Raw genomic sequence first — 18,505 nt, 5'->3', positions numbered from 1 at the left:
TTTGAAAAAGGCTTTTGTAATTTTTATAGAACGAAAACCACCCCTGTTCCCTATATGTTATAATATTGTTTTAATATTGTTTTACTTATGTTCAGTATATATATATATGTATAGTATGCGTGTGTGATTCGCAGTGGCGGATCTAATAGGAAAAAATATTTTTTAACATTTCCATATCAAACGAATATAATTTTTGCGTGGTAACGTTTAAGAAAAAAAAAATAAAAATAAAAAAAGAGAAAAAAAAACAATCACTTATAATCAAATAGGCCCTAGTGTAAAGCATTGGTGCGGGGCTTCGTCGGTGTTTGCAAACTTAACAACAGTAGAACGTAAAACATTTGCAGAACAAATGTTAAAAAAATTCTTAGATGTTTACACGAGTTAATCGGTTTAAGAGAACGTCAAGCGTTTATTATTATTTTTTTTTTTAATCGAACTTATACAACGCAGTACGTTAACCCGTACATATTATCATGATCTGCAATCCAAAGGTGCACTCCGATTTCCGGCAGAACCGGAAACGATTCGGGAGCCCAGTTCCGAGTTTATTTTAATTTTTCGCGCACGCGTGCTTCGAGTACTATGACGCATGGGCGCAACTAGAGTCCAAATATTGGGGGTGCTGGAATTGCTGAAAATAAAATTAAACAGTATTTAACAGTAATTACTATAGATTATATAAATCTGAATAAAAAAACTGGATTTGAAAAAAAAAACTAAATTTGAACTGAGGGTTGCTAAAAACTCTCTTGCCCCCATCCCTAATTGCGCCCATAACCATGACGTACATCGTGAACACGGTTCGAAGCCCGTTCGACCGCAACAGCGTTTGGACAACGGTTGTACATGTCGATGCCAATCTATCGAATTTCCGAACGAATTTCGTTTACGGTACGCGATAGAGAAACCGGGTCGGGATGAAAACCGTGCGATAGGCAACTAAACGTCCATTACGACATCGGATGTGTACACGGCGGTTGCCTATCACACGATATTTTCAGGCTCGATGTTTCCACCCAATGCGCGGTCATGACGCAATAAGTTCATCGGTATCCGCTATTAACGTTCGGCTAACATAGTTTCGAAGTTGTTTCGCGTACGATTAAAATTTTTCTCTCCACTCGCAAATCCTAACTGATCGTAGACGGTCCGCGAGGCAGTGATGTACGCGTGTCTACCGTGCCCTAAAAACCCGCCACGAGCATCCGTCATCGATCGGTGCACACGCGGATTTAAACTTCGATTTCCTAAACGACCCTTCACGCTTGTGCGACGATATTAACGTAACGTTTATACGTTTTCCCAAACGAACACCACACATCATACGCGTACCGATAAGAACGAACGTCGACCATGTGTTCGTTAAAAATACGTCACAAACGATTTGTCCAACGAATAAATACAAAACGATTCCCGTTCACAACTCGATTGCGTACACAAGTCACGAATAATAAACACGTGAAATACATCATCTTGTTTAATTTCATCGCAGTATTAGTCCCAGGTTGAAACGATCATATGTGTGACACTCGACCTCATGGTTATCGCGAAGAGTTATCGCAAATTCGTCATAATCTTTTTAACGTAACGCTGCGAAACATTCACCGTTAATCGAACGATGAGTTTAACCGAGCAATGTTTGAATAAAATAAAATTTTACTCGGAAAAAAAAATGTTTACATCATCATTTTATTACGCATATTTAGGCTAAACCCATTTCCACGGTCGTTTTTTGCGCATTCTTTCGCTTGGAAAATAAAAGTCACAAGATTATCATGGTGCATTACAATTCCACCAAAGCGTGACAACCTCGATAGATGTCAACTAATGTGATTATGGATCTTCCGCGACGATTACTGCAGCGCAACAGTAATATTATAATAACCGCGGCGAGTGCAATCGATTCCGATGGATAAATATTTTATTTTAATGTGCGTATGTATGTATGACGTTGAACATGTGCAATTTTGGATCCAAGTGGTGGAGCGACTCCATCATCCCCTAACCCTTTTCGTAAAAAAAAAAATCCCATCACATTTCGAGGCTTTAAGATGAAACGGTATAAAACGCACTGTAAACTCCTTAAACATACATAATACGGTTAATAATATCAATTTAAATATGCTTTAAACCTTGATACGGAACGGGTAATGCATAATATGCCGTTTTAATTATTATTGTTAAAGTATTAATGTGTTATGTCCTACGAATTTCAAAAGCTGTTCCCTACCCTTCGGTCGTCTACATCTGGTTCCGCCCCCGGACGTACGCGGATCATATAAGACTAAACATTTTCACGCTCGTTCCGGGCGGCTCGACATAGGTAGACGCTAACAATGATCAGGGATGAAACGTCTCTCGCAAAACCGTATTGGCCTGATACAAGAATTCAAAAAATATTTTTAAACGAGTTTCGAAAAAAAAAAAAATTAATAAAAACAAAACCCGTGTTTATGTTGCTATATTGTCATTCGGGCAGGATGTAACGTCTGCCACACAATACGCATCTACTATAAATCTCATGACGGGGTGAGCACGTGAATACGCAGTACCTACATGTATATATAATGGAGTTTTTTTTTTTTATTATTATTCTTTTGTGTACCCGAGTGGTACGAAAACTTACGGATGTATTTTGTATTCGCTGTATATTGTGTATGTACCTATATTGTATTGTATAACTTGTTTTTGAATATATTTGAATAATTTAATGTGTACACTTAACTTTATATCACGAGTAAATGATTGTTCTACTTTTGATCTATGACGCTCAGCTCCCGTCGAATCGTACGAATCGCGGTAACAGCCTTGTGCGGTCAACGTACATGGGATTTTCGCAGCCGCACTACTTTTCGGACGTACAACTGAAGTGTTGCAATTACGTTCAATAATTGAATTAAAATTTGAATAGAATGTATCATGTATATCCAGTGACGAATTAAACATTTGTGGGCCCCCAGACGATTAAAATGTTGGGCCCCACAAAATTATTTTTTACTTACATCTTTAACATTACTATCCAATAGTTTAAATAAACAGCTTTAATAATAACCAACTATTATTAATAAATAAAATCATGTTTATTAATTTTTTTTTATTTGCAAGAAAAATTAACTAATTATTATATTATTTCTATTCTTTTCAAATCAATTTTATTATTATTACTGTATATAACATCTACAACTTGATATATAATATATTTCATGATGAATTTTGTTCCGTAAATTTATAAATAAAATACAGGTATTATTACATAAAAAAAAATATAGTTTTCCGTTTTCATAGGGCCCCTTAAATGAGTGAGGCCCTACGACGGGCGCCTACTCCGCCTAGTGGGTAATCTGGCACTGTGTGTACCTACTGCGAATTAAAATTGAATAATAATTGAATTTGTACGAAAGAATTATGATTATGAAAAAAAAAAAAAAATGACAAACCGTCAATTTCAGCTTAGAATGGACGTACGACGACCTTTTGCAATCGGATCGTTGTGTACAATGGTTCGATATCTTTCGCGGTTGTTCGTTTTGATGCAAACGCGCTCGTTTTGTGGTACTGCGCAGTCAATGCCACATTAAAGGGGGTGAGCACGTCCCCGGAGCCCACATATGTAAAAGGCCCCTAGTATTCTCGGCTTGAAATTACGTTGAGTGATAATTTTTACTTTTCATAGCGGTACCTACGAGAATATTTTAATTTTTTTCTTGTTTGAACTGACGGGCATTTACGAATTCCATGGTTTCGGACAAAAATAAAATTGCTGTGATGCAATCGAAAAAAAACACGACCATAGTGACTTAGTTAAAAGTTTCGTATATTTTACAAACGGGACACGGCTGAAGTTATACCTTTTTAACGTGAATGAAAAATTGGGCGCAGTTTACATTACACCTTTTCAACATCGAGAAAAAAATTCGGGCGCTGTTTACGTATCCCCCAAATGCACCGCCAATATCTCACACTGATTATAGCTCACTCGCGCCAATATCGATTTACATACTCGCGCACGTGCACGGGAGGCCGATATGACGTGTGAATTGAATTGCCTAAACTGTACTCCTTGATAAATGATCCGGTACCGGCGCCCAAATCAAATATTTATACAAGGACAAGTAAGATTAAGTTCATTTATCACATACATTTCAACTGAAAAATAACACCTAAACGAAGAAAAAAAAAACATAATCCAGGAGCTTATTGATAAGGTTGAAAATTAATTTTTGAAACGAGTAAGACGAATGAAGTTTATCAATAAGTAAATTTTAGATTGTAATTGAATCGGTTATTTGGAAAAGGGAATATGTCCAGAAATTCTAATTTTACAGGAAAGACAAAAAATTAATTTTCTCAACAATGATCGATTTTTCGAGGCTTCAAAATTTATATTAATATTCCAAATGTAGCATCTCATTTACCTACATTAGAACCAAATTTTTTTCAAAATCCATAAAATGATAAAAAAAAAAAAAGTTGACATGTTACCTTTTCCAAATAAATAATTTGATTTTTGATATTTTGTTTGTTATTAAATTTTTTTTTTATTTATTTAATATTAAGATAATTCTTGAAAACAAAAAACAAAATATAATCATAAGTGATAGTTATAGTTATAATATATTGACAAATTATAATACAGTACTTTATTAATCAAATAAGGTATCAAAAAAAAATAATAATAATAATAATATATTGTTTTATTATAATATGAACAAACTTAAAATTTTAATAATCTTCTTCGTGATGCTCTTATGCTTCAGTAATGGGCCAATGCATTACTTCATCATAGAATGACATTTTATCAGCAGGTATATGACATAGGAGACTTTTTATATTATCCATTTTCTTGTAATTTATTGGTAACTTTTGGTCGTATGCTTTAAAATCTATGATGTTCGGCAAATCTGGACGAAACTGTCGAGGTTTTGCAAGTGAAAAATGTTCGCTTATAAAGTTATCGATGTAGGGATGAACAAGTAAAATACCTGGTTCAGACGAATCATAAATGAAATGAAAATAATCGGTGATTTTAATTGTGACTTTTTGTGCTTTTGATACTTTTTTTCCATGACTTGTTATTGAAAGCACATTTTTCTTATAAAAATCTGGCCACCACTTTTTGTAATCAATAATTTCTTCGATTTTGACTTTTTGCATGGTAAACCAGACCGTCTTTCAAGTCAATTCTTTACCAACATGATTTGTGTGTGGTAAGCCTATAATTTTTGCTTTTTTATAATGTTTGCTTTGTAAGATTCAAAATTAGAAACACCTTTTTTTTCTCTTTTTTTCACTTTCTACACTACTGTCGGAACCAGACATAATAATGTAGGTCAGGGGTCTCCAATTTTTTTTTACCGCGGGCCAAATTTGATATACGCTTTGGCATCGCGGGCCAACATTTTTAGAAAAATAGATAGGTTATAAAATTGAGCAATAAATAATAATAAATAAGATTTATTTAAAAAATGTATGTTTATTTATATAATTTTTTTATTTTATAATTCAAAATTTCGTTTTATTATGATAAGAGTAAGTTATTTAGTGAGACGTTTGGAATTGCTTGTCTTTTAATAGTCTCCAATACAGCTTTACAAATATTTCCAACCAAACCTGTATATGCTCCACACATGTTGCGTTCACCATCAGTAGTTACGCCTTTTAAAATGCTAAATTCAAGACCCAAAGTAAAAATAGATTCTTTTACCTTCAAAAAAATTTCATTACCAGTACATGAGTCTTTTATTGAGTGGACGGCGGCCAATTCTTCGGTTATTTCAAAAGATTCATTGACTTCGCGAACGAATAAAAGCACCTGCGCTGAGTCTGAAGTGTCGGTAGATTCATCCAAAGCAATTGAAAAATATTTAAAGCTTTTAGCAATATCTTTTAATTGACGAATAATATAATTTCCGAGATCTGTGGTACGTCGCGCAATTGTATTCGCTGACAAGCTAATACCGGTGAATAAATTGATTTTATCGGGACAAATCTCTTCAACTGTTTTCAAAATGCACTCCTTTACAATTTGGCCATCAGTAAACGGTTTTCCGGCTATCGCCAGAGTACGGGCTACTTGAAAACTTGCTTTTACGAGAGATTCATTTTGACATGACCGTTTAATAAAAATTGACTGTTGAGCTAGTAAATTCTGTTTTAAGATTTCAAATTTGTCCGATCGTAGTTTACCAGATAGGTCGTTATATGTAGATGCGTGCTTGCTTTTATAATGTCTACCAATATTATATTCTTTCAAAACAGCAACCTTTTCCTTGCAAATAACGCATAAAGCAACATTATTTTGTTCAATGAAGAAATAGTCATTATTCCACTTTTTGTTAAAAACACGGCACTCTGTATCGACTTTCCGTTTTTTACTTAAACTCATATTTATTTTAATACAGCACAGAACACTACACTCGATAATAAATGACACTTAACTACAATAATCATAAAAACTGATTCTACATAATTTATAAATTATACCCGATATACTACAGTGGACTCACGCAGTTAGAAAAACCCGTCGATCACACGTTCGATAGCATTATTATTACAACGGAAAAAGTCGATCATATCTTATCTGACAATCGCGTAAGTTTTGAGTACAAGCCAAAGAAAAATAGTTATTAAACTCTCTAAAGTGACAAGATGCGAAACTTTGGACTATCCGATTTTAATGCTATAAGAATTATGAGATTTGTGAACATTTCCTCTAGAAGCACTTTGTTAACATTTGAACTTTTGGCATTGTTATAATTTTATACAAATTTCCATTTTTACTACATTTTTGTTCAATCATATTTATTAAAAAAATTTGTATTTCAAAAAAATTCCTTGACCGTTTTCTAGAAGAGTTAATAAATGTTAGGATTTTTCAATCAATGCGATCAAAAATCACACCAGCCTGAGTTTCACTAATTTGTCACAGCTGGGGTATACTTATGTACTCGAAAAGTAACGCAATACTTTTTCCTGATTTAATTTACTAACATATGCCTGCAAGTGCGTAAATACGATTATGCGACACACATCCGCTGTATACCGACCATTTATTTAAAAATAAATGTAGATAATAATCTCAAACAATAATTTCCTGAATAATAATCACTACATTGCATATTATACTTTTAAGTTCGTTATAAACCACAATTATTTGTTAATTGATATGATTTTAAATTATTATTTTTTAATTTTTACAATATTTATTTAAAAATTAGTAAAACAAAATATTGGCGTCTGGATACAGAACCAAAATGTTTTCCAAAAGCAGAAAAATAAAGGAAATATTGCTGCAGCAAAAAAAGGTAAGTGAAGTAACAATATTATATACAATCAAATTAAAAAAAAAAAAAACAGAGAACTCGCTCTGTTGTATAGTAGGTGTCGAGGAATCTCGTCATTGAGTGATTACACTGCGATTGATATGTTAAATTTTAGTTATCAATCACAATGTAATCACTCATCGTTTGTAATATTAATCCACGAATTTGAATCCTTCAATTTATGCTAAATACTAAAATTAAATAAACATTTTTAAGTTACACGAACGATGTAATGTAACAGATTTCATAAATAATGTTAGTTTACAGGAACTAATTAAACGATGCAATCGTTGATTATGTGAATAATTTTTCAACATAAACAATGTTAAATTTTAGTTCATTGTATATGATGAACAATTATTAACATAATGTGTCCATATAATTAACGATTGCATTGTTTAATTAGTTCCTGTAAACTAACACTATTTATGAAATCTGTTACATTACATCATTCGTGTAACTTAAAAAATGTTTATTTAATTTTAGTATTAAATAGCATAAATTGAAGAATTTAAATTCATGGATTAATATTAAAAACAATGATAGTAGTTTTGTTAAATCTAAGAATATTTCTGAAACAACAAGATTAAATATAAATGGTACAGGTACTTTAGACTTAGATAAATAATGTGACAATTCAATACTGATGATGGTAAATTATTAATATCAAAATTTACAAATACTTTGTTCACCAATTAAATTCATCAGTTAATGGGGAAATTCAATGAAGTTTTAAGAATATAGTATTAAATAATTCAATTTTTCTAATCAAAGAAAATTTAACAATAAAAAATAATTTATACAATTAGAATATTCTTATTCCTTGACGATACAAAAACATACAATGAATAAAATTCAATGCATAAGTAAATATCTTGCAAACAGATAAAAAATATAAGCCAAATGGTGTATAGTAATATGTTTTTAACATGGAGCACATTTCCTTCTACAGTGAACAGAAATATTTAAATTGAAAATAATTTTCTTTGGGACAAATCCAATTTAATATGAAAAGTTACAAATTGTTGTTTTTTTTTTTTTTTTAAATCATTTGCAAAGATTTAAAAACACTTATTCAATCCATGTTTTCCACATTTAAGTAAAAAAACATACATCTATACACATATTGAAAATTATATCATTGTATTTTATTTGATTAATAATCAATTTATGCCTTTCATGAACGTTTATAAGTACCAAAAGAATTTATGGTACATAACTAAATAAATTACAAAATTTAAAGCTTTTGAATAATATCAATTATGCTTAAATTCAAACCGTTCAAAATTAAATAAAAGTTTTTAAAACATTAGATTTCTAGAAATATATAAAAAGACAATGTTTATTTCCAGATAAAAATATAAATAACAGACAAATTAATGTTAATTTTCTTCTGGCTTCATTATTAACGATAACGGCTTGGCAACAATATAATCCTGTAACGAAAAACAAATTAAGAAACATATTAACCATTAGATAGATTTAGAATAAATAAATAAATGTTATATGCATAAATATTTTATAGTAATTGTATTTTATGGAAAAAACCATTTGCTTAATTAATTCCAATTTTATAAATTATTTATATACCATTAACCTAATTTAGATAGTTGTTTTATATTGTAATTTAAAAAGTTTAATTAGTGTTTACCTGCAAAGTGAGGTCACCAGTGGTAAAATTATGCAGTCTAACATGACAGTCCAAGCTTATACTCATCACATGCATTTGGCTTAAATAGTTTATACAGGATATAGATTTTATTGATCCCGTACTACCTCTGAATGTTTTTACTGGTAACGTTGTTTTTCCTCGGAAATCATAATGATATATAGAGCCTTTGGTTGATCCAACTATTACATCACTGCAATAATAAATAAAAATATTAAACCAAATAGTCATCTACAAGTATGACTAAATTCAAATTCCAAAACTAAATTTTGTGCATTCTTGAACTATAGTATATAACCATAAATATAAACTATATTCAATTTTTTTTCTTTCATTATTCCAATTTTTGAATTTATTTTAAACATTTTGAACATCCTACAAATTATCTAATACAATAAATGTATGTTATCTGATTTTATATGGACAATTTTTATTTTGTCATAACACTATATAATTAAAATTATTTATCATTTACAGTAAAATTTCTCTAATCCAAGACCTTCTTGACGGGGGGGGGGGGTGGTCGGAACACAAAAAAGGTTGAATTATCAGAATATAAAGAAACATTTGAAGACAAAATGTTATCAAATTTATTTATTAAATTATTTTAAATATTATTTTTAATTACATAAATATATTAAATTAAATAAATAATTGAATAATAAAATAAATAAAAAATGAATAAATAGTTAATGGGCTATTAATTTTATAAATTTATCTAGCTACATACTATAAATAGGAAAATCCATATTTATATCGATAATACTATAGTCGGATCAAAGAAGTGGCGGACTAGCCAAAGGCAAATGAGAGGGGTTCTACTGTAATTATTTAATATTTAGTTTTAATTAAATTATCATTTTAATTCAGTGTTATAATTTAATTTTTGTATAGAATAAAATTAATTGTTTTTTTCATCGTAAATACAGGACATACTATTAAATAAGACAATCAAGGTACTGGTTAAAATTGGTCATAATAACCAAAATATTAAAATAATTAAATCCTAATAGTATATAATATATAAACATAATATTAAATGATACATTTTTATCACTATATTGGGATTTAAAAACTCTACATAAAAAAAATTTTAAAAAATTAATAAATAAAAAAATATTTGAATTATAACAATTATTACTTTAGAAGTTATTTTATTTTTGTTTTTTCAGCTCTAAATTACAATTCAACAAATTTAAACATTAAAAAAATTAACAAAGGTAAAATATTTTTCAAAAATAACAATCATAACATTCAATTGACAATTATAATTATGTCATAAAAACTACTAAAATTCATTAAATAAAATACAGGAGTTTAGAATGAACCTAGCCTAGCCAAACCTTTCTATTGTGTCTGTGTATTTTATTGAGATGTAACATATAATTTCAACATATTAACTTAAATAATCTGAAAACGTACTGATCACTGTAATCTGGTAATGTTCTTAAACAAACAAAACCAGTATTTTGTGCTGTGGAACTGTTTACTGGTCTTCTTTGGCTGGACAACGGATCAAATAATTCAACCTAAAATTAAACAATGAGTTTAAAATATTTGTAATGTCTTACAAAAACTCAGACAAAGAAACTTAAAAATAAAACTAATGATATATATATATATATATATTACCAGCAATATGGATAGTTCAGGTATTTTATAAAATACCTAAGCATTATACAAAATGCCAATTTCTTTTTAGGCAAAGTATGAAAAATTGTATTATATATTATATTACATTAAAATTTTTATAATTCTTATACATTATTATTCATATTACAAAATTTAATTTTTATCTATTATTATATTATTACTATTTTATAAATATTTAACTTAACTACTATTTACTAATTATAATATTTTGTAGAAAAGTGACATTTTAAGGTACACAAAATTTTATTTTTTAGGCAAATACACTTTTATTTTGACACTTGGACTTATAAACACATTTTAAAAATCCTTGGTCAATTCTTATGGATTCAATTTTTATCAACTCATTACACTGTTCATCAGATTAAAAAACTAGTATTAGTGGCCAAATTTTTAAAATTTTATGTGTAGTATATTATAAAGTTTGACTTCATATGAATTGTATCCATAGTTGCAACACCATAAAGACACACGAAAATTACGAAAAAAAATGACAATATTGTAATAAAATTATTAGTACGTTCAATACTATACCTCAGATTTATTATTAAAGTAGTAAAAGAATCTTAATATTCATACGTTAAATCGCGCATGCACATTTATGATAAACGGTAAGTAAAGTCGTTAGTAATAGGCGATGCCCAATTTTGTTTATTTTCATCATATTGCCTACTCTACATTTGGCATTATACACAATACCTAGGAAAAGCTTGTATTATGTATATTTCCAAGTGATTTTTAGCATTTTATATAATGCCTAGACATTTTGCAAAATACCAGATTATTCATATTACCGGTAACATATATATATCTTACCACACCATGCCGATGACAAACAACTGCTTTGTTGTTGTTAAAAAAACCAATATCAGATACATTACAAGGTTGTTTAAGTTGAAGCATATCTGGTTTTGGCTGCAAATTATAAAACTAAATAAATTAAAACCATTCAGCTACAAACAAAACAATAGTATTTACAATAAAACTTTATCTCAAAGAAATTAAAATAATGATTACCAATAAAAAATCAATTTATTAACTTGAATAAGATCTGATATAAATAATGAGAATTAATTATATTGTAATATATTATACATTTTTAGACAAAGGAAATAAAAAAACAATGCAATATGTCATTTTGAATAGAAAAAAAGTTTAGATAATAAAATTTAAATTTAGGGTAAAAACGTATTAATACATTTTATTAAAAATGTTAAAATAAAAAATATAAAACTTACGCTTTTTGCTGTAAATTCTATCTTTCCTGTTTCAAAATCCCATATTTTTAAAGGATTTTCATTTCCTCCAGTTGCAAATTTAGATAATGCAAGTACTTGTTTGATACAGGTCAAATTTGAACCAGCATTTACTTTTTCTAAAACCACATTTCTAATGTTTTTAACTGGTCTAAACACCACTGTTCCATTTTCCACTCCAACAATTAAAATACTAAAAAAAATTATTAATAAAATTCTTATTTAAATACTTAATGTAAATAAATAATATATTACTTGTCTTTTTTAACTACACCGATAATATTTCCTGATTCTTGAATAACATATGTTTTTGAAATTTTCTTATTATTCAAATTGAATAATAAAATTTTTCTTTTTGAACTTGTGATGATATTATTGTCATCAAAGTTACTTAGAGTACTTAATGCTACGGATGCATCCAATAAATTAGTGTACTTAAACTTTTTCTTTTGTAGTTCAACACCTGTAACCATAAAATTAAAAACATTTTTATTGAGAATTAGTTTAAGTAAGTTTTTATTGTCTTCTTCTGTTAGGTAAATATTTAATAATTTATTATTAATGTACATAATAAAACTAATTATTCTCACAAAAAATACATGCATGTTAATATAAGGTCTTCTCAGAAATAATTAATTACATATTTTGAAAATTATTTTAAATAATTAGTTCTTAAAAACATAATTTAAAATACTGATATTAATGCAGCTATAGAATGTAATCGACCGAGTTAATAATCCGATACAATTAGTTAAAATTACAAATAAAATTGTATATATATATAAAGCAGATTTCTTATATTGACTTTAACAGGGCCATAAAAATGTGTATTTATAGCTATAAATATACATACATAGAAATAAGAAATTTACAAAAATTTATAAAAATTGTTGAATTTTATAAATTAATTTTTCGTTACTTCAGCTGGATTATTTTTATTACCTAATTAGAATATATATATTATTTATGTATATTTTTTTTTAATTTATAGTTAAATACTTTTCAGTTTTTTATTTTAGTACTTAGATAAATGTACTTATGTATAAAGCAACATTTTAATTATATTATCTTTTATTTATACTATCTATGATGAGGGTACATTGGTCTATATGAACGGATGAATGTTAAAATAAGAAATACTTAATTACAAAATAATCATCAAAATATTATTTTATACAAAAATACAGTTTCTAAGTCAGTCTCATTATTATAGCATAAACTATATAACCACAAATTTTAACATTAAAGTAATGAAAAATATATTTGTTACCGATATGATTTAGTCATTATATCAGTATCAACTTAATAACCAACATTTTTATACACAATTTTACTGCAGCTTGATAAATATACAATGACTTAAGAAACAATAATAGCTAAGAAATAAAATGTTAAGAAAACTTCTCGATTCTATTTAATTAAATTAACCTCACTACATAATAAAAATAATATATCATTATTTTTATGCTAAATTAACAAATATCAAATCATTAAATATGCTCAAATTCATATTTGAGTCCTACCAAAATTATCTCAGTATTATATATTAAGACCAAGGAGTATTCAAACAAGTAATAAAAATTATTAATAATGATATGATTTTCCGTAGTCGAATACCACAAGAACATAAAATTTGTTTATTAGAGGATATAATTATTTTACGCCAATGGAAATTAGTTAAATACGATTAATTATTCATTATATTTTTGGAAATACCTAAATAGGTCTTACTAAAATTCATAGTAATAGAATCATTGTGCACTCCATATAATTCATGTAAATAGTATAAAATATGGTCAATCGATAAGGTAAATAGATACAAATTGTGTAAAAAGTGATAACATTGAATATATTAACACATACAATTTACAAACAATGAAATATGGTTTCTCATAATTTGTGTTTGAAAACCACTAGTGGATGACAAAACCAACATGTTCTAAGAAAACACTAATAATAATCAAAACGATAAGTAATAAATATTACCTCTCAACATTCCATTGCTGAACCCAATGATAGCATCGTAATCCCAAGTCATCTTACTATATAAAAGATAATTCAGTAAATATTCAAAAACGATTGTTGCATTTAACGTTGAAATTGAAATTCTGACATCAACTAACGATATTAACTGACGACATTAACTCGCGGTTTATAGTTTGATCAGTAGCTTATCACTTTTCAACCATGTGCTTGTTGTTTATTCAAACGTATGGAGGTGGTTATCATATCTCGCACCAACGAAAAACGTCATCTTTGCTGATCACCTCCAAATGCCAGTTTAATATTTTCTGTTATTGATGCGTTTGAGGGCGTAAAATATTTTTCTAGTAAGGCCCGTAAGGCGCACATATGATATAATTCATTGGCGTAGCGGAGCATGTACGCGGGTATACGGCGTATGACGAATTTTCCATTTTTTGGTTAACACGTAGACTAACAAGTCTGAATGCATTAATTATCAAAATATGAATACAATAAGAATAAAAAATATATAAGTACAATCTCGGTAATCCGACACATATCAGATCACGCGACCTACTGCCAGATTAACGAGAGCGGCGAATTAACGGAGGTTCGCAAAAAAACACATTTTTACGTACTTATTGAATTTTACATTTTTACTGATCACTTCCTTGATTATTTCATCATCTATCAAGAACTGGTTGATTTCTTCTTCCTCGCCGTCCATTTCCTTATATCGTCTGTCGTGTCCAAGAGTTTTTCCGCAATCGAAACTTGTAGCTGATTTAATCCAACATTTTCTTCATCATTTTTTAGATTGAGAACAGTCTTCTTTTTGTATTGTTCCAATAATCACATATTTGGCCCCAGATTTTTCCATGAACAAATAATCACCTTTTTGCTTACATTTGACTAAAAATTCCCAAGAGAAAATACTACATTTTTTTAAATAATTTATTTTAAAGATTTAACACACGGTCATCTTTAAACAAAACCTTGTACAACAGACTCCTTTTATAGTGCCTGAATAACATTCTGATCCATTGGCTGCAGAATTGGTGTAACATTAAGTGGTAGAAACATTACACGTATAAAACAATGATTTAAATAGAAAAATATATTAATAATATTCAAGAAAAAAATAATTTAAGAAATTATCCATAGGCTGTAACCGTCTATTTTACAGTTTTAGACGGTTGTAATTCAGATAATAATTTACATGTATATTATTATCATTGTTATTGTTTGTTTCTTGTAATATCATTATTACTTTTTCCATTTTCTTACAATCATTTTGTATATAGCTCGGCGCAATACTCGGGAAAAATCTAGGTATGTATAAATGTAACTCCTTTATCGCATTATTGTGCCACGCTTAGTTTTGGAAACATTTTGTGAAGGTCACTTTTTTAGCCATTTTCTTGAGCATATTTCTTAAAACAGTTAAAAAAAAAAAAATATTAAAATTGAATAAAAATTGACCAAGTTAGAGCAAGTTATGTTTTTGAATAATTATAACAAAAAAATTAATTGTTTCACATTTAAATAATCCAGTGCTTTGGCCACCTAGGTCGCCCGACTTAACACCGATAGATTTTTTTTTTTTTTATGGAATTATTTGAAAAATCTTGTGTTTTCGTCGTGTTCATTGCCTGATCTCCGTGACAAAATTGAACAAAATATTCAAAATATTTTACCTGAGACATTAGAAAATGCTAAAAACGCTTGGGTCCAAAAACTTCAGCCCTAAGTTACAAATAATGGAGGTCACTTCGAACATTTATAAAAAAAAATGTAATGCATTATTTTCGTTTTTATGTAATAAAATCTTCTTTTTTTTCTATTAACAATCAAATTTAAAAATATTATATGAATTTTAATTTTAATATTTCTTAAAAGCTTTATTAATAATTAGATATTTACAGATGGCCATAAAAAATTAGCGTTTCAATCGAGACTGATTAAATCTAGCAATTCCTGTTTTGCTAGGTAACAACTATTATTATAATTATTCAAAAATTTAACTTGCTCTAACTTGGTCAATTTTTATTCAATTTTAAAATTTTTTTTTTTTAAATTGTTTTAAAAAATATGCTCAAGAAAATGGCTATCTTAAAAATTGAAAATTCTTTAATGAGTAAAAAAAAATTTTTTTAATTTAATTTTATGCCATTCAATCAGAATTTCCATACTAAGTACTTAAAAAAAAAAAACCGCGTTTAAATACTGGTATATTGATTTCCCGTGGAGATATAAAGGGCGATACGGGACTTATGGGACATACTGTACACTGTCAAAAATGTTGTTAAATTTCAAATAACGACGCAATGCAAATTTATTCAGAATATTTTACTAATTGATTTTGCATATAAAAATAAGTAAATTTGTCATAAATATCTATTTTACACATCAAATAGGTTAATAAATTTCAGTTTCGCTAAGATTGTAAATTTACAAGTAATGCGTTGTAAATTTTATTACATGGTGTTATTAATGTGTGTTGCCACACATTTTTTGTAAATTTACATAGAACATTTTTTACAGTGTATATTACAGTCGTTTAAAGTGCATTAACATCCGTTACTTAACTCCTAGCATTTATCATTTTGTTGTGCGCCCAGTACAAATGTGTGGGCAGATACACGAATCATTAATCACGAGATGTTTCTGTATTTAACTGGTAACAGGGTGTGACAATGCAGAAGAAAAAATACAGGAGAAAAAAAACAAAATCAACTATATTACATAATGATCAGTAAAAAATGAATTTAATATTTGTATAAAATAATTATGTTTCAAACACGTTTATAAAATAACGCATTTCAAACAAAACCATATTATTACACATTAATACTGTGTGGTATTACACTATACGGCCAATGCTAAGCAGTGGCTTTAATAACGAAATATTAGGGAAAATTTAATTTTTTTTTTTTTTAAGCGTGTTTTTATCAAACTTATATAAACTTACATAGCTCTTCCATAGCTATTATTTTAACTGTTTTGGAACTGTATTGAAAATAAAAATTATACATATGATGCAATATAGCGTATTCCTACTGCAGTATGCAAACATGTTGGGACATATAGGGATACGTACGTACAAAATTTGGAGCAGTAATAGTGCTCGTAAAATTTAATACAAGAATTCTCATAAGTTGTAGGTTCTTATGGTCATTAAATAAATTAAAAATCGTAGGTCACAATTAAATTTATGTGCAAAAATGTTTGTCTCTTTAACAACCAATTTTTCGACCTCTTATTTTTATTTAATTTTTGAAGTATTAATTGTTTTTTTTTTTTAATCACACACACTGCGAGAAGGCAGAGATCCTATTCGGTAAAGGACGAAATTTTTGCTGCAGTATCAAATTAAAACTGACAACAATTTGTGTCAATAATTGAACGTCTAAACCTTAATAATTTACTCAGTTTGCTTGCACAGACTGTACAAAATACCTCAAATTAGTTTGCGCAATTCAACTGAACGTATAAACCCACCTTTACAGTACCTAGTAAAAAAATAATCAAAACCAACAATTGTAGAACACAAATATTCGTAATTTGAGATACTGTGGGAAACGAAGAATTTATTTTAATATATTTTCGTTAAAAAGTTAGTTTTATTTGGTTATGTTTAATTTACATTAATGTAAACTCGAATTCGACTGAATATTTAACACATCTATTATATAACACGTTAAATGTTTACATATTGGATACCTATTTATAGAATAATAACTATTTAAAAATAATAAGTATTAAAATTTGAAACCCTTGTATACACAATTATTATTTCACTCAAAAAATTACAATTTAAAAATTTTTATGAATGACTTAACTTGATTTTGAACCCAACAAATTTCCATTTAACTTATTCAACACTGATGCCAGTTAGGTGTATGTAAATGTAAATATTATCAAATTAAACGAATAAATTCAGGTGACATCACTTATAATAGATGAATAAAAGTGAAGTATTTTATTTTATTTTAAAAAAACGACAGGTTAATTGTCCAATCCGAAGTCTAAACTGTGCACCTATGAGAAGTGACGTATCTGTGTTGTTTGGGTCTAGGTCTGTACAACTTTTGACAACCTGATCAGGAAAGAGCAAGACGAAGGGCACGAGAGGCAGAACGCCTCATGATATTATCATCAGATCATATGTGGGAGAGGGAGAGCAAGCGTTGCAGGTTATGTGATGGCAACTTACCTTTTCAAAAGTAATTTTCGTAAGACTTTGCCTGCAATCGCAAAGCAAAATTAAATATAATATTATTTTCATGAAAAAATATCTGTACGTTCATAAATGTAATACAATAATATTTTTACTAATAATTGTATTTTTAATAAATTAGTTAGGTATACTTCACATAAACACCATTAATATATACGTTGTTAGCGACGACGCCAACGTTTATATTGGGAAAAATCACATGTAAATATTGGTATAACAATGCCTATAGGCATAAATACAATTGAATAACTTAAAGATTTTTATTTAAATAAGTTATTATATATAATATTTTATGTTATTACTTATACAATTAAATGAAGTATTCTATATATAATTGAATGTACCAAAATTAACTGGACCCCCTAAAATATATTCACCTTCTTGAATACGAAAGTTGGCT

At 28.2% G+C, this 18,505-nt stretch overlaps 2 protein-coding genes across 2 annotated transcripts; both read right to left on the bottom strand.

The window, feature by feature from the left end:
* Positions 1–5,521: 5,521 nt before the first annotated feature.
* Positions 5,522–6,388, bottom strand: LOC112691616 (general transcription factor II-I repeat domain-containing protein 2-like). Its single transcript, XM_025565928.1, has 2 exons — positions 5,952–6,388; positions 5,522–5,873 (listed from the first exon to the last, which is right to left on the bottom strand). Exons 1-2 carry the CDS (start codon positions 6,386–6,388, stop codon positions 5,522–5,524), a joined length of 789 nt encoding a protein of 262 aa, XP_025421713.1.
* Positions 6,389–8,649: 2,261 nt separating this feature from the next.
* On the bottom strand, positions 8,650–14,072 carry LOC112691658 (WD repeat-containing protein 74-like). The gene is made up of 7 exons (XM_025566003.1): positions 13,887–14,072; positions 12,156–12,363; positions 11,883–12,093; positions 11,461–11,559; positions 10,417–10,523; positions 8,977–9,187; positions 8,650–8,761 (listed from the first exon to the last, which is right to left on the bottom strand). Exons 1-7 carry the CDS (start codon positions 13,936–13,938, stop codon positions 8,708–8,710), a joined length of 942 nt encoding a protein of 313 aa, XP_025421788.1. The 5' UTR covers positions 13,939–14,072; the 3' UTR covers positions 8,650–8,707.
* Between the last annotated feature and the right edge of the window lie 4,433 nt (positions 14,073–18,505).

The sequence above is a fragment of the Sipha flava genome, unplaced genomic scaffold, assembly GCF_003268045.1.
Source record: "Sipha flava isolate LNK unplaced genomic scaffold, YSA_version1 65_pilon_pilon, whole genome shotgun sequence".
NCBI lineage: Eukaryota > Metazoa > Arthropoda > Insecta > Hemiptera > Aphididae > Sipha > Sipha flava.
The sequence above is the reverse complement of the archived record's forward strand: the minus strand, read 5'-3'. Positions and strand labels throughout refer to the sequence as shown.

Bases quoted from the DNA above. Each gene is read 5' to 3' on its own strand.
- LOC112691616 (XM_025565928.1), bottom strand. From the start codon at position 6,388: ATGAGTTTAAGTAAAAAACGGAAAGTCGATACAGAGTGCCGTGTTTTT. The intron at 5,874-5,951 runs GTCAGCGAATAC...TATTGCTAAAAG, and splicing joins TTATTCACCGGTATTAGCTT to CTTTAAATATTTTTCAATTG.
- LOC112691658 (XM_025566003.1), bottom strand. From the start codon at position 13,938: ATGACTTGGGATTACGATGCTATCATTGGGTTCAGCAATGGAATGTTG. The intron at 12,094-12,155 runs GTAATATATTAT...AATTTTTTTTAG, and splicing joins GGTGTAGTTAAAAAAGACAA to TATTTTAATTGTTGGAGTGG. The intron at 11,560-11,882 runs GTAAGTTTTATA...TATAATTTGCAG, and splicing joins TAGAATTTACAGCAAAAAGC to CCAAAACCAGATATGCTTCA.